We start from the raw sequence: 17,203 nt of genomic DNA on the forward strand, positions 1-17,203 counted from the left end.
CTATTGAAAATGTAAGAGTACATACCATACAAGACCTGCCATACAACGAAAGACTTCAAATAAACTAGGATTACTAATATGAGAGCATAGACGAAAACGAAACGATGTTGTAGAAGCATATTGTGACAAGATGAGATCTTGTGTTTCTGTGATCTGTCACGTTTATTACGATATTATTTCAATCTGTAGGAATATCAGAAAATCTGCGAATAATTATTAACTAGAAGATACTAGGAAACGTAATTCAACCATTGGTAAATATATACCTGATCTTTAATGCATCGTAACCGGTCGATATTCAGATAAAGTATGAGCGATCCGTTGAGAGAAAGCGTGGTTAGTTACAGGAAGTGTGAACCGGAAATGACGTAGTACGCAAGTTGTCGTGTGTGAAATATTCCTATTTTTAGTACGAGTGAGTATAGCAGAGTTTCGGATGTAAGTACAGTTCGTATGCAAGTTATAACTAATTTTGTAGGTTAGGATGTGTTTATTTATAACGTATAATACAAATGTTGCAAATTGTGTACGCAACCTTTTCCAACAAGAATCCAGCAATAGAATAATCTCGCGTGGTTACTATGGTTTTCCAGCAACGCTCCAGCAAGGTTTCGTTACTTCGGGGTTGGGATTTCACTTCTGGTTTGGGAGTCAAGGTGTGAGTACGTCTAGTGATGTTTCTCTGTGTAACTTTCCGCTAGGGATGTAAGAGGTGTTTCCTCGATCCCGATGCGGTTGTCTTGTCATTGTATTGTGTATGTGTACATGTGAACGTGTTAAATGTGGGGAATTTTCCAGTATTTTTATAGGATTTTCGTAACTAGGAAACTTAGATTATTCTGTCATTATTTGGGAATGGATTGTAGTCAACTTAACTGTTCTGATTCTAGAGAATCGTTTTGTGGAAATAGTTATTATCCAGTGATAGATTTTTATATAGAGGTACATTTTTATTCAGAAGTATTAGGGAATTATTTTTACATTTTTTAGATGCTGGAGATTGCTGGATTTATTGGTAGGAAATATTGTAATTTAACCATAGGATAGCTACTGTGAGAGTGTGTTGAGCAAGGAATAGATCTTCAGGATTGTATCATTGTTTATTGTAATATATTTCAAACATAATTAAATCATTTAACTTTATTTAACTCTTGGTTGTATTTGATTAGGAATCACAGTCTCGGTGACAGTGATTATTTGGTATGAGAATCTTGGAACCTCACACCTATGTAACTAAAGTTTGTTATAAATTATACCTTGTACCTAATGGTCCAAGGGTAGACAACTCCAGGAAACCTTGATACATGTTTGAAGACTGAAATGAATAATTGGTGCTGCAGATGCTGAGACGAAGAAGATCCCATGTGGAAGAAGATGCCTTACAAGAGACTTTTATGACTTATAATAGATTTTAATGAGATAGTCCTTGACCATTAGTCGAGTCCTTTATGGACATGGTATTAATCAGTTTGATACCCAACCTATGTAACGGTCAGACGCGCTACCTGAATTATAGTGGTTTTGGTCATACCACTTGGCCGTTACAATATCAAATATTAAACGACTTGTCAAAATTAGAAAATAACAAGCTATGTATATAGTCAGTCCCTAGAACTAAAGGAAACTCTATATGAGATAATATTCATTGTCGCCGATTCCTATAGAAAGCATGCCAATTTCAACGAGAAAGTTTTTCAATTTCTCTTGTTAAATATATCTGAAAACCAATTTACTTGCTGTTTGAGGCCTGATGAGGGCGTTAACCTATTATTCACAATTGCTTTGTGTGCCTTTTAATATGCAACATTTTTACATATAAGTAATCTAGATTTGAATTGCTTCTAATTTAAAACCTTAATATATTAATTAACCCATTTGCATATTCACTAATCAATATATTAAAAAATAAAACTGCTGGTTACAGTGACATTCAGTTTTAGAATATGTATACTGTGTACAATGTTTACTGCGGTATGCTTGCGTCTGCATCAGAAGAAATATATTAAAAGTGTGAAAGTATTTCATAGCTAACCATGCGGATTATCATAAATCTATGATGACATTCCTTGTTGTATTTTTTTGTGTGTGTTTTCTTTTGCATTTTCATATCTTTTTATATATTTTCTGGGGTTTTCATGTGTTTCGGTCGACTGACTTTGTGAACTATATAGGATGATACAACCGGCTTTCCAGCTACCACGACCTTAATAGTATGTGCGAATGACGAAAGTAATGGCGGATTTCAGTTTGAGGAGTAAAGCATATGCTATATCAACCTTCGAGAAATCAGGAGTTGATGAAATAAGCTTCGAGAAGGCTGATAATGGTAACACAAACTTAGAGAAGGCACGAGTCAGTGAAATAAATTTCATGAAGTCAACAGCTATGGAAAAAAAACATCGGTGTGTCAAAGGCGGCTGAAGAAATACATTGCGGTAAGCCGGCAGCTGATGAAATAACCTTGAGATATTCAAAAGGTGAAGAAATAGACGTTGAGATGTCAATTGCTGATGACTTTGCTGGACTAACCTTCAGGACAACAACAGCCGAAGATTACGATGACGTCATATCACTACGCAGACATCTTTATGGCGGTACGGATAAAATTCCGTACCGATACTACGAACTACTGGAACATAGCACGGGGTTTGCTGGGTTTATCAATAGTACTATGGTAAGATTTAATGAATTTTGGTGATTTTTCGTAATCCACTCTTAACATAATAGGAATATTTACTGATACATGACTTAAGTCACCGTGAAAGCCAAGTGGATAAGATGTCTCAATCCTTTTGCGAAGACAGATGTTTTGATTCTCAATTCCATAAGATTCTTTTTGGAATTATTGAAAAATCAAAGTTTGCCAATTCTGTCAACTTCGTGTTGGCTGTCGCTTGGTTTTGTATCTTTAAGCGACTTAGATTTTAAGTCTTTCTTTAAATTTACACTAAAGAGCTATACAAAATACAGTTTTTCCTATTATTGGTCAAATCTGAACACTCAATTATTTACAAAATATTTTGAAAATCATAAGCCTTTTCTGAGTGTATTGAGGTCTAAATTAAATGTACTTCTGTGATAAATAAATTATTGTTTTTTTTAAGTTTATTGTAAGTTTAATTTTTATGTAAGAAAGAGGATATTATATGATCATTTGTTCCTATTTAACTTATCGAGTATATATATCTTTCCAGCTATATTCTGACTAATCTTAGCTGCTGTATCTATTACTTTGTTTCAATTTAAATGGCGTGATAGTGTGTAAATGTGAATATACATACAAATAATTTACATGCAATATGGTTGTATTTCGGTTTGAATGTTTTAAATGCATATTACAAATTCGTATATATATATTAACTCTTGAATAAAATTATTTTTTGGAAAAAAAAGATGTCTCGACATATATCTACAAGCCCTCCACCTCTGGGTCGCGAGTTCGAATCCCATGTTGGGTAGTAGCCAGGTTCCATCAACAAACCTGGCACGTCCTCACATGACCCTGGCTGTTAATAGAACATTAAACTAATAAAACCCGTAAATCACAAACAGGTCACTTCATAATATACCTGTATAGAGAATGTTGAATTGTCAAAAGTAATATAACAAGCCATATCACACTAGTAACATATTCAAAAATATTCCTCAATAGAATTGTTTAGTGATTGTCAAGGAGTACATTCTTCACGTAAAAAAAATCGTCGCGTAAAAAATGCGCCATGTAACCATGTTATTATAATGTAATTGAATATCTACCAAAACGATTTTAGGGGTAGTTTATAACTATGCGTAGTAAGCACGAAATAAAAACATAATAATGCATCTACGGTTTAGCTTCCATTAGCGTATGTCTTAAAGACGAAATCAGCGATGAGCGAGACTGTATAAAGCGTGTTGAATGTGAGGTTTTACGTGAAGAGCAAAGATTATATACTTATTTCTTTGAATGGCATAGACACGCTAATGTAGATCAGTTCAATAGACAAATTTCTCGTCCATCCTACAGTGAACAATTGGATACCGATGGATGATTTCATGCTGCGTACTTATACTGAATCTAACGAATAAGCAAAATCTAGATAAGAAAATGTCGGATGTACTATTATACTGGAATTCGGACGATTTAGACAGTTTACTTAATCATACAGTCTTTATAAATAGGTATACCTCAGTATTTCTAAGATTATGTTGATTCTGATAAAATTAATTCGATATCATATGAAATGGAAATGTGCATAATTTAAGTTTTTTTTCTTATAAACCTGATTACTGTGAAAAAGTTTATTTTTGTTGGGCTCAATTTTCGTGGATTGTAAAATTTGACTCTTTTAATGGCACTTTAATTCGTAGAGAAAATCTTAACAGTCACAGTCAAAAAAATCGGAAGTTGAAGTTTTAAAGCTGACTCAGCAAAAAAGCAAACAAATAAATAACATGAGAAAGTATCATCTTGTTACGATAAATATAATATGTTTATGTTTAAATTGATATCTTTACTTTCTATTTGTTTCAGGTGTGTTTTATGTTCGCCGCCATCATCGATGACGGTAAAAGTGTTCTCATACAAGCAATCCGGGTCCGCAAAGAATACGAAGGCAAGGGAGCTTACTCTCGATTGAGGGCATTTTGTATGACTTTTCTCGATTTATGATTGTGTTCATTTTTTTCTATCCCCTTTTTTTCATCTTCTTTCTTTCATTTTTTTCTGGTTTTTATTTTACTTGTTCTTTCGTGTGATTAAGGGTTAAGTATTCAATTTCTTTAAAAATTGTATCTCCTTACCATATCGTCCTGTAAACGTGTTGAACTAGAACATTTCAGATAATATTGTATCAGCACTTTTTTTTTAAATTTAAAGACATTTCATTGCAATGCTATTGAACAACTTAACATATACAAAATATATTTTATGTCGCAAACATTATTTTTTTTTATGTTCGAAAACTTCTTTAATGGAATGTTTTTCTTCAAACAAAGAGCACTTTTGAACTAATCAGTCATTTTTTCTTCAAAGAGCACTTTTTCAGTCCATGACCTTATTATCACTATCACTGTCCATACATCTGTAGTCCATAGTTTACACAAGTTCAGTTGGAATAAAGCTTGAAATATCAAAGGTCGATCATTTCCTGGCCTTCTTAGCCTTGCCTTTGGCTGGGGAAGCCATTCTTTGCTGAATCATACCTTGGTTGTCTTTCCTTTGCGGGGGTTAGTCTTTGCTGTTGCCTTGCCCTTTTTCTTCTTCGATACTTTCTCTGGACTGCTTTCTTCTTCACTTTCCTCTTCATCTTCATCTTCCTCATCCTCATCATCTTCATCCTCATCCTCTTCATCGTCATCTTCCATATATTCCTCCTTCGACTTCGTTTGTCCTTTCGATGACGGTGCTTTCCTCTTTTTCGTCTTGGCTGGTTCCTCTTCCATAAGCATTTCATCTTCATCTTCTTCAGTTTCTGTACAAGATTCATCCTGGCTCATGTTTGATTCATCTGGCATATCCACTAACTGCTGTGCGATTAAATGAACTGGACAAGCACCTTCTAAAAGCTCAAAGACGACGGGATTTTCATGTCCAAAACTTAAATCTAAATTACACATGTCGTTTCTTCCCAATGTTTAGGAGAATGCCGGATGTTTTATAATTCGTTTTCAAAATTTTTGGTCTGTACAGAAACTAGATTTCGTTCATCTTTCAGTGCTGCTTGTCCAAGTACTGCCTGTTTCAAAAATAATGTGTGAATTAGAAAATCTGTGTCCTCTTTCTCCTCCTCAAATGTCCAGGTTACTTTGGGGTTTTCTTTGTTCAAAACACATCCCCAGAAATATTCTCTCGAAACGTCATTCTTTGTGAAAGATGAGTAAAGGCAGCGAGATGTTGACTTGGAGCTTGCGACTCAGTAGACGTCCGCAAACATTCATCCACTCATTCACATAAAAAGTTTTCTTTTTTACTGATAACATTGCCTATTTTTGTATCAGCACTTGAGGTTGTGAACAACAGAATAACACTGATAATCAATATGTAGATCAACTATGTTTGGATTTCTTTTCGTGTACATGTATTTCAAACCCAGTAATTACTATGTGCATTCACATATAGCGTATTTCGAAGGCGATGAACATTAAGAGCCGCAAAAACATATCAAATACAGAAACATAACAATTATATAAGTCCTAATCTCGAAATTATTGTGGCTGTGGAATAATCGATAGAAATGAATACATACCTTTTCTGCAATTCTTACAGATACTGAACTACTTTCCACTTACGTGCCGGAACCGGATATCTACTCGGAAAGATCTTCGTCCATGGTTTCCGCATTTACTCTCGACCAGTGTGAGGCAGGAACTGTGATTACATTTGATTTGTTCGGTGACATTTGTAATGAAGAAGTTATCACAAATCACGTACATACCCACCTACAAGGAGCCCTCGATAAATTCGACGAAGTCCTGGTGTTGTACATTTCGTTCCAGGAATACCAGGATACCAATACTCTTTTACATGTCCTGTCAAAATATGGCTGGAGAAAGGTCAAAGATGACGTCATGTATGGCGTGGAAAAACCAATTTAAGATAATATGTGACCTTGAAACGATTCAGTCTACTTTTTACAGAATTGTCTCTTTCTCTCATTTTTGTTAATTATGTATCAAAGATGCTACGCCGCCGACGAATGGTTACTGTTATCTATTAAAAACAGGAGCAGATAAATTAATATATTGCTTCTGTAACAAAACTTACTTACTTCACACTATTAACATTATTGAAAAGTTTGAAGTTCTTACCTTACCTCATTCTATTACCTCAATGTAAAAGTATTTAAAAGGATATATTGTATCCCGAAACAAATCCATGACACTATGCCCTATATGGAATGAGATACTGATTGCACAGACAACAAAAATAAAACAGACGTATATGCACACGATTTATCTATCAATTATTATCCAAATGATAACCAATATTTTATGCACTGTCGGTGATGGAGCATCTTTAAAAAGTAAATTTCTCACAGCAACATGTGATGTTTTAATCAATGGATAATATTTCAATTTTGACTGAAGTTGGATTCATTAAAACTACTTAAAAATCCGTTTCATTTGCTCATGAACTTGGGTATCTAAACATCGGTTTTCGCGCAAGAAAATATTTTATCTATACCTACGTTTGCTTAAGAAGGCGTACAAATAGCTTACTACTAGGCCTACGCATATATCTAAACAGCGGTGGTTTAAAATAAAATGCAAATACGGACATATTTTTACAATTTTAAAAGCATTCTTATGAACTCCTGTTTTACTGACTCTTGTGTATCGTTCGATTCAGAAACATTGCCCACCGATAAAAATAAAATTGATTTACCTTTAATTTAATTGTTTTGCTCTTGAAACAAATTCAACATGAACTGCTTCGCAGCAGTACTGAAAGTTATATTGAAGTGCTTTGATTACCAGTCAGTCTGTGTAAAGCGCACAGGGAAAATCGGTACACTAGGCCTCTACATTGGGAAATATGACTTGCCGCGGGTAAACTAAGCGTCATGTCTCCCTACTGTCAGGGCAATTAATTGCTTATTATACCGAAAATATAAGTTATTCTCTAACCAGAATATTTAAGTTGTTTGCTCAAACACTGTTGGGCTAACGTTACAATTATCTGTTAAATCATAAGTTAGACCTACCGTATCTTTCAGCCCAAATCAGCTCCCTTTAGCAAGTTACATCATATAAACATTACATCGAGTGTTATTGTGCTATCTTTATCTTTTATCATAAGAATATTACTAATTTCCTCGGTCAAAGGCAGACGGAAGCGTCGTCTGCCATCCATTTTGTTTGTTATCGAAATACCTCGGAGAGTTCCGTTACACTGGGGGAAACATGATTTTTGAACATGACGTTCAGCGGGATACACAATGTTTTGTTGGCTTCACACGTGACGTGTCTCGACCAATCAGCGACTGTGACTCATTGGTGAGGTATAATAATAAACTTTGTATTAAAACTTTTGAATTTTTATTACCGGGTCTCGTCTTGTTGTTTGAAGATACGTCAAGGAATGAAGCATTTTGAAAATCTTTAGTTTTCGACAGTAATATAACATTATAGAAGCAATTAGGTAAATGCAGATGCTATAAAATCTGTGCAATTTTTCTAACTGGAACAGATTATTCACAAAAATTTCCGTTGTTACATTAAAATTGAAAATTAAATGCTAATTTATAGAGTTACAAAAAATATACGATTAACAATTATATCTTTCTTCATCTAGGAGTTAACTCCCCCTATATTCATAAACCTCACCACGTATATACGTTTTTATATAATTGTTTGTTAGTACCACCAATATCAGGAGAAGACTAACATATATATAGGCTATGCCTGATGTATAATCCTATCTTCACTTAACATCTTTTTGTCAATAAAAATAAGGAAATTAACCAAGTTATTCGTTAATTTCAATCCTAATTCCAGATTATTAAAATATGTATTCAATACTTATTGCATTCACTATGTTTATTCTACATGAATATCATAGGACACAGCTTAAGGTTTAAAACCTTTTATTTCATCTATTTTCGATTCTTTGTCCCGCATCACCTAATCGTATCCTATTATGTAATCGTGTTCGTTTTGTATGTCTTGATTAATGGGCAGATCGCCTCGAAAATTTGACAATTTGTTTTTGTCCACACGGTTGGAATTACTTCCTTGTCCCATATTTACCATTTGAAGCAATTCGTATCCAACAGACTTACGTTTGATTGGATCCCGTGTCATCTGGAAAATCCTGTTGATATTACTTCTTTGACCCTTATTTTCAATATGTTAAACACTTACCGAAATATGCCTCAATTGCATGTGAGAAACGTAACAGATTAAATATGAAGTAAAAAAAAAAAAGTAAGTCAGAGTACCCGGAAAAAACCACCGACTATCGGTCATGCAAATTCTGCCAATATTCGTATTGAGCTGCAATTAACTTTGTATAATTTTGTGCTAGTATACACTGCAAGGGGTCTTAGAGTGGAAGGAAACCGGAATGCCCAGAGGAAACCCACCCAGGTAATCCCTGACCTTTTGCCGTCCGTACCGGGGATCAAACCCCGGCCTGCTAGGTGAAAGGCGAGTGGCTTAAATACTAACGTCACACATTATTTACAATCTCGATGATTTGCTTTTTAAAGTGCAATATCTTATTAGATATCATTAATCTAGATATGATTTTCTCTTAAAAATTAAAAACTAGATATGTTAATTATCACACATGTGTTTCAAAACAAATATGCTGGTCATAGTGATATTCAGTTTAGATAGTTTACACTGTGTACAGTGTTTACCTTTGTTTGATTGAGTTTGTATCACAAGGAATACACTAAAAGTGTGAAGGTATTTCAAGGTTAACCATGCGGATAAATCATACATATTTGATGACATTCATTTTTTGGCATTAGCATAAATTGTTTTCATTTTCCTGGGGTATTCACGTGTTTCGCCCGACGGAATATCAGAATCATACACTGCTATAAAATCACATAAGTAATTCATAGCTAACCATGCGGATAACCATAAATCTCATGATATTAATCTTTTTTTTTTCTTTTTTTTTCATAATTGTATTTTTTTTTTATTTTCCTGGGGTTGTCACGTGTTTCGGCCGACTGCCTGTGAATAATCTGCGGCTAGAAGGATACACCCGGCTCTCCACTCACTCTCTCTATATCATATACTTATATAACTGCCACAACATTTACATACTGTATGAATACAGAAAGAAATGGCGGATTTCTGTTTGAGGTTTATTAACAATGCTGGACCTTCGAGAAATCAGAAGTTAATGAAATAAGCTTCAATAAGGCGGGGCATAACAACACAAACTTCAAGAAAGTTAAATAAATTTCATGAAGTCAACAGTTGAGGAAAAAAACGTCGGTAAGTCTATGGCGGAAGAGGAAATAAATCGCGGGAAGCCGTCAGCTGATGATATAAACCTGAGGAAGTCAAAAGGTGAAGAAATAAACTTTGAGGAGCCAACTAGTGACCTTGCTGGACTGACCTTCAGGACAACTACAGCCGAAGATTACGATGACGTCATATCAGTACGCAGACATCTTTATGACGGAACGGACTACATTCCGTACCGATACTACGAACTACTTGAACACAACACAGGATTTGCCGGTTTTATCGATTGTACTATGGTAAGTTTTGCTTGGGGTTATTTTTAATTACTTAAAGATGCTCCACCGCCGAGAGAGCATAAATGTTATTCGTCATTTGAAAAAATAATGGATGTTTAATCGTGTATTTATATACCTAATTAACAAAAAACAATAAACAAAAAAATGAAAGAATACAATGCGCAATCAGTATTTCATTCCATATAGGATATAGTGCCACGGATTTCTTTCGGGATGCAATTAATTATTTTTCATATTTTTAACTTGAAGTAAAATTAGAAGATCAAACTTTTCATTGGTGGTAATGGTGTAAAGTAAGTAACTTTTGTAACCGATGAAAAATACTAAATCGTCTGCTCCTGTTTTTGATAGTGGAATAATACCATTTGTCAGCGATGGAGCATCTTTAAATATTTTGCACTTTTATGAAATAAGTTGTGAATGATGGAGCAAAAATTACCATTTAAATGGTTGAAAATTCCAAAAGAATGCAAATGGGATAGTTTGGGTTCGTTTTATAACGACCTACACAATGTAACTTCGATGACGTTCCAAAATCCAAAAACCGACTTATCAACCCTAATGGTGTAGGTTATATTATGTATTTAAGGATTAAAGTATATTTCTGGTATTTCCACCGAAAGATAAAGTTGGGTGTGGGAATGAACCGTTTTTGTTTCTGATGAGGACCATCATATATTCATCCACGTGGCTCCAAATTGCGCGTGACATGCTCAATCTATCGAGAAATAAAGTTGAGTACCATTTGGTTGAATTCAATGGTGTTTATAAAAATCAATTAACCAATAAAGGTTAATATATTTGTATTATCTTTCAAAAAATGATGTATGGAACCATTGTTTAGGAATAACGATCAACCTTTATTTCTCGTATTTGTTGTGTTTCTTTGAGAAAATAACAGGAATTGATGATTCATATCGGTATCTAGAGACCGCGCTATTTTGAATTATTTTGTATTATAAAATGTTCATGGAAATATTAAAATTTATGATAAGGTTAGTATTTGCAATGGAAACCTGAGTAATTCCAGCCACATCCATCAGCAAGGATAAACAAACTTTAAATTATGATGCGTGCATCATTATTCCTTACAATTAGACTTTTCTATGAGTCATTAACTCACTAAATGTATCACATTTTAATTGCCCAGGTATTCGTGACAGACGGCCATAGATAATATCACATTATGTATTTGGCTTCTTGAAGTATACCACACGCATTGACGACTATCTCTTTTTATCACTGAGATATATATTAATTTAGATATATAACTACATATCCTGAGAGCTGTTTGGTGACTTTTCTGTTTTTCTGGTTTTCTGCCACCTGAACTTTGCACGTCCTCAAATGAGATATCATCGGATAGCAAGGAGAGAGAGAGAGGGGGGGGGGGGATGAGTGATGTTGTTTATACCCATATGAAATTAAAAATAGTGTTATCTATGCTTAGATTAACGCGAAATTCTATGGTTCTAATTATCATTTAAGCATTGATGTCACTATATTTTAACTTCATCAGGGGTACGAAAGAAGTTTTGTTTGCAAGCTGTGTGAAATTTATTATTTCAAACCCCGTTGAAGTTAAAAAATAGTGACATCAATGTTTATAATTATTTTTCAGACAACTTGATAATATAAAATACGTTTAGTCGTACGATTCCATTGAATTCCCAATGGATTATATTTTTACAAATCAAAACGCAATGTCGACGTCTCTATTGTGACGTCATGATAACGTCGGGTTTTCGCGCCATTCTCGGATTTTTTCTTCAAAGTAGTAAGAAGAAAAAACATCTACCAACAAGATAGTCGTATTGAACATGGAAACAAATAAACGTTAATTATAAAGATATTATATATATTAATCTGTTTTAGGTGTGTTTTATGTTTGCCGCTGTTATCGACGATGGGAGAAGTATTCATATACAATCGATTCGTGTCCGAGAAGAGTACGAAGGTAGGGGAATTTACTCTCGACTGAGGACATTCTGTTTAAAGAAACTCAACACAACTGCAAGGAAATCTGTCTACGTGATAGAGTCACCGACGAGTAACGATCAACTTATAAAAAAATCAGTAAACCTGGTTTTCATCCGGGTACGTATTCCGTCATTGTCTATTACAGAATTAGCTCCCTTGTGGCTAGATATAGATTGTTACGTCATTATTTTGTGAGCGCAATTCACGTCGTTTTGTCCAAAAGTACGCATGCAAACATATGACGTTACAATCAATATCTACGCGCATTTATCCTGCAACTGTCTCACATACTGACCGATATCTACTGCCGGATAAACTTGTGCTTTATCCGTCAAAACAAAATGCTTTATCCGTCAATACAATCACATGAATGTGTTCCACATCTGACGGAACTTTTTCTAACTTGACCTTGAACTTAAACCTTTCGGTGAATGAAACGTCATTCAGACCCTCTAAAAAGTGACGTCACATTCACCGGAATGGCGTCATTTTTACAATATCGAAAATCTCGTATGGCGGCATCGTCCTTTTTTTGGGTCATGGCGAAGGTATGTACTGTAGAGAAATTCTTTGATGGGTAATATTGTTTTTCATTATTATGTATTGAGTATTTTCATCTTGTTTCAGCGATCTTACACAAGAAATAGAATTACTGGTACTGTTTGCGAATGCCCATATATATTTCCCACTGTAGTAAAAATGAGTACACTCTCATTCAGTTTAGTGAATGAATCTTTTCATCCGCATCTAAGAAGCGTCTCACTTTCGGCACCGACACATAGAAGCGAAATTAAAATTTTAATATGCCACGAGCCTTTAAACAAATCCTCTATTTCTGAAATACAGTGTATTGTTCTTGGAGAGAATGTTTCACAAAAAATGTATATGTTAAAGGCTCTTTCCGAATATGATTGTTTGCCTAAGGGGCCGCGGTGGCCGAGTGGTTAAGATGTCCCGACATATTACCACAAGCCCTCCACCTCTGGGATGCGGGTTCGAATCCCATGTGGGGCAGTTGCCAGGTACTGACCGCTGACCGGTGGTTTTTCTCCGGGTACTCCGGCTTTCCTCCACCAACAAACCTGGCACGTCCTTACATGACCCTGGCTGTTAATAGGACGTAAAACTAAACAAACAAACCTAAGATGTGTATTATAGTTTACGATTTATGAGTACCCAATGTATCAACTCATTTCTTACTATAATTTTGGATCGCCAAAATACAATACCTGTAGCTTTACCTCTGTATTTTAAAATACACATAAAATATCAATATTTGTGTTAGTTTCATATTGAAGTTGTTTTTGTCTGTTTATTTAAGAAAGTCTTCTCTTCCTAAAGCGCTCGTTGAAGTTTGAATCTACGAAGGGGACTCTCCGCTCAATGCTTGGACCACGACATGCGTCTTCCCTAGAGAAGGTGGATGTACACTACTTGGTAGATTTATTTCGAGACAAGTCGGCAACACAGTATCTGTTTCCAGAAAACATAATAGTTGTTTATTGGATTCCATACGAGCTGGTACCATCGAATATTGGACGCATGTTTATGGGTAACGTTAGCTCATTTTAATCCTTGAAAAGTGGTGGTATACTGGTGTTTTCTTTCCAATTTGGTGTTAAGTTGATGATTTTATTGCTCTTTTCGAACCTGAATCTTTTTGAAACATAATTTAAATGACTTACGAAATGTTTTATCTTAAAGGCCCAATATCCGTATATTTTTTATTCATGATTTAGAAGAATGTTGAAAAAAATCCTGTTGTAAATCATGCAGAGACAGGACTAAATCGAAGTCAAGATGAGCGATTATGATTCGGAATATTTTGATAAAATTCAAATAAATATTAAACATCGCTAGGAGAGTCCCACATAGTCAAACAAGCCGAAGTTAGCCGACATTGTAACGTCGTTGCCGAAAACGTCATGTGACTACCGTAACTACGTAACGTCTGTCCGAAAACGGGTCATGAACTTTCCGACTTCCGTTCGGCAATAATCGTAACTTCTATGGCGACCAGTTTAAAATGAAGGCATGTTTACATGTATTGACTTTCAGCAACTGCTGTACCAAAGTTATTAAAAACATTATAAATATTCTTTAATATATCTTAATTTCAACTACATCTACAAATACTAACAATATCGGAGTCGAATTTAACTTGAATTTTTGTTGATAGTTACGTAAAGTCTGGCTTTGATATCCAGATTTGCTGTGAAATCCAAAGTATTTTGTAATATCTTCCGTGAACAATTCACTGACAGGCTCTTTTTAATATCAGTTAAGGCTTTTAGAAGAGATGATCTCCCTAATATTAGTAAATATGACCGAGTGGGGTGTACTGTTCGTTATCTTTGGTGACACGTTTCAGTGAAATAACACTATAGAAGCGGCAAGTGTCCCATATATAACGCAGCCTCCCAAAATATACAGACACCCATACACGCTATGTAATTCATCCTTGGGAGACTGTCTTAACGTTAAGCCTAATTAAGGAACTTCACGATATATTCTGCATTTCTTTTTCAAACTGTTCTAATACGTTTTTTAACAACCCTAACAGGTACCAAAATGCTTTCCAGTGTGACGCCCATACAAGATCCAAACTCCAAAACTGTGCCTCCGATGATTTCTGCGATTACTGTAGACCAGTGTGAAGCGGGAAGTGTGATTAAGCTTGACTTATTTGGTGATATATCCAACGAGGAGATAATCACAGACCATATATATACACAGCTAGAGCGGGTCGTGGACACATGCAGTGAAATCTTGATCTTGTACATTGACGTCCAGCAGCATGTGAATACCGACACGCTTCAACATGTCCTCTCAAACATGGGGTGGAAAATGGTCTACGATGATGTCATGTATGGCTTGGAAAAATACATCTAAAATGATAACGTCATGTATGGAGTGGAAAAATACATTTAAAATGATGACGTCATATATGGCGTGGAAAATACATTTAAAATAATGACGTCATGTTTGGCGAGGGAAAACATTTAAAATGATGATTCATGCATGGCGTGGAAAAATACATTTGAAATGATGACGTCATAAATAGAGTGTAAAAGTCCATTTGAAATAGTTTGCAACTAAGATTTCTGAATCTATTCGTTATTAAGTGATGTTTGGTCTTTAGACCAGTATTAATCGCCACATCATTTTCGTCTTTGGATTTGAAAAAAAATTATGACATGTTACTTATGTTGGTACCCAAGATATAGCTCGGCATAATAAAAATACATATCTATATTTTAAAACCGCACAATTTATAGCAAATACAATGTATACAAAATGTAATTCACAATAATTGTTTCATTGTCATGAATCAACATTTAGAGAGATATTTTAAAGATTTTGCTTCTATATCCAATCTGTTTGCTATTTGTTATTTTGACATCTGTATAAATAAAACACAAAATAAAATTGAGTAATGAGCCTTTTATAACCTGTTCAGTTAATATTTCAAATCTACCTCGCTATCTAAAATTGAGTTAACGTTACAAAACATATAGAGAACAACCAACTAAATAATTTGACATAGACCACAGTGTTACAGTTTGTTAAAGTTTTGTAATGTATTAATAAAACAAAAGAATATTAGTTAGCTATTGCGTTTTATAACTAAAGTCTAGGTTCGCATATAATATTAGATAGAAAAACTCAAACTTCAACCTGTGTAGCCATGCTAAAATCAAGATCATTTTGCACTAAAAAATGCTTTCATGTATTGGGGATATAACACACATGTCTTCTAGGTTTATTTAGAATACACTTATTTTGTAATATAACTCCATAACAATACATTATATTCAAGTTAATCCCTAAGTAACCTAGAATATATCTTTTAAACTGAGACATTTTGTCTTCCGTTGTTGTCCTGGAGATTAGTCCGTCAGCCATTGACTCCTCAAAGTTGTTCTCATCTGCTGCTTCCCACACTTTAGTTTATCAGTTGTTGATTTTGGAGTTCAGCTGATCGATATGGGCTTTTCCGAGTTGCGAATAGGAAATCTAGATCGCTGACGATTTAATTGCCACAAATAGAAGGCTATGTTGTCTCCCATACTTGGGTGTAGCACTGGAGTATTTCATGCAATGCATCCGAGTTGTCCGAGGCTGCATACATTATCTTCATTATTGCCCATGCAATACAGCCTTATCACACGAATGAGTCAGCAAAAATTTTAAAATAACGATGAGCTATGTCAATATGAAGGATCGGTGTATTCAAGCCGAGCGACACAAAATGTAGCAAAACCCAAAGCTTAATCCAACTTTTATAATTCATAACAAATTAAATACAATTCATGATAATGCCAAAAATGAATTCATCAAATATTTATGATTTATCTGCAGGGGTAGTCATGAAATACCTTCACAGTTTTGATGTATTCCTTGTTATGCAAACGCAGTCATACAAAAGTAAACTTTGTACAAAGTATAAACTATCTTAATTGAATGTCACTGTGACCAGCATATTTATTTTCAAAGACATTAATTCATGAATATGCAAATGGGATAATTAACCTATTAAGACTTTCGATTAATGAGCCATTCAAATCTAGATTTATGACGCCTAAAATATTGCACTATAAAAGGCACATGTGGAGACTGTAAATGATAGAGTGAGGTAATATATATGATGTAACGTCCAGATGTCTCACTCATTAGACATCAAACAGGACTTAAGCTGTATTTTATATATTTTATCCTTATGTTTAGGGTTTGTTAACAACTTCAATAAATATAAGACATTACCAAGGAAGACAATATGCTATTTTACAAGTACTTCATTATTTTGAGCAAAATATTCAATACATTGGAATACAAATTAGGCACTTTACATAAAATAGGTACACATCCAATAATGACTTTTGATTTCCTATGATTTGAAATCAACTTGACATTGCGTTAATTATAGTCATAAGGTACTTGATGAAAATATGTCTAGGTAGTGCATTTCAAAACGACATTGTGTCAAAAGATATTAAGTTCCAGATTACAAACTGAAC

At 34.5% G+C, this 17,203-nt stretch overlaps 3 protein-coding genes across 3 annotated transcripts; 2 read left to right on the top strand and 1 right to left on the bottom strand.

Annotated features, from left to right (window-relative positions):
• Positions 1–1,552: 1,552 nt before the first annotated feature.
• LOC138334569 (histidine N-acetyltransferase-like) lies at positions 1,553–4,651 on the top strand. The gene is made up of 2 exons (XM_069283220.1): positions 1,553–2,674; positions 4,514–4,651. Exons 1-2 carry the CDS (start codon positions 2,498–2,500, stop codon positions 4,649–4,651), a joined length of 315 nt encoding a protein of 104 aa, XP_069139321.1. The 5' UTR covers positions 1,553–2,497.
• A 300-nt stretch (positions 4,652–4,951) lies between these two features.
• On the bottom strand, positions 4,952–5,903 carry LOC138335803 (nucleophosmin-like). The gene has a single exon (XM_069284964.1). It carries the CDS (start codon positions 5,596–5,598, stop codon positions 5,179–5,181), a length of 420 nt encoding a protein of 139 aa, XP_069141065.1. The 5' UTR covers positions 5,599–5,903; the 3' UTR covers positions 4,952–5,178.
• Positions 5,904–9,301: 3,398 nt separating this feature from the next.
• On the top strand, positions 9,302–15,549 carry LOC138334570 (histidine N-acetyltransferase-like). Its single transcript, XM_069283221.1, has 5 exons — positions 9,302–10,205; positions 12,081–12,302; positions 12,813–12,840; positions 13,507–13,737; positions 14,749–15,549. Exons 1-5 carry the CDS (start codon positions 9,906–9,908, stop codon positions 15,075–15,077), a joined length of 1,110 nt encoding a protein of 369 aa, XP_069139322.1. The 5' UTR covers positions 9,302–9,905; the 3' UTR covers positions 15,078–15,549.
• The last annotated feature ends 1,654 nt before the right edge of the window (positions 15,550–17,203 follow it).

This window comes from Argopecten irradians, chromosome 11, assembly GCF_041381155.1.
Source record: "Argopecten irradians isolate NY chromosome 11, Ai_NY, whole genome shotgun sequence".
Lineage (NCBI taxonomy): Eukaryota > Metazoa > Mollusca > Bivalvia > Pectinida > Pectinidae > Argopecten > Argopecten irradians.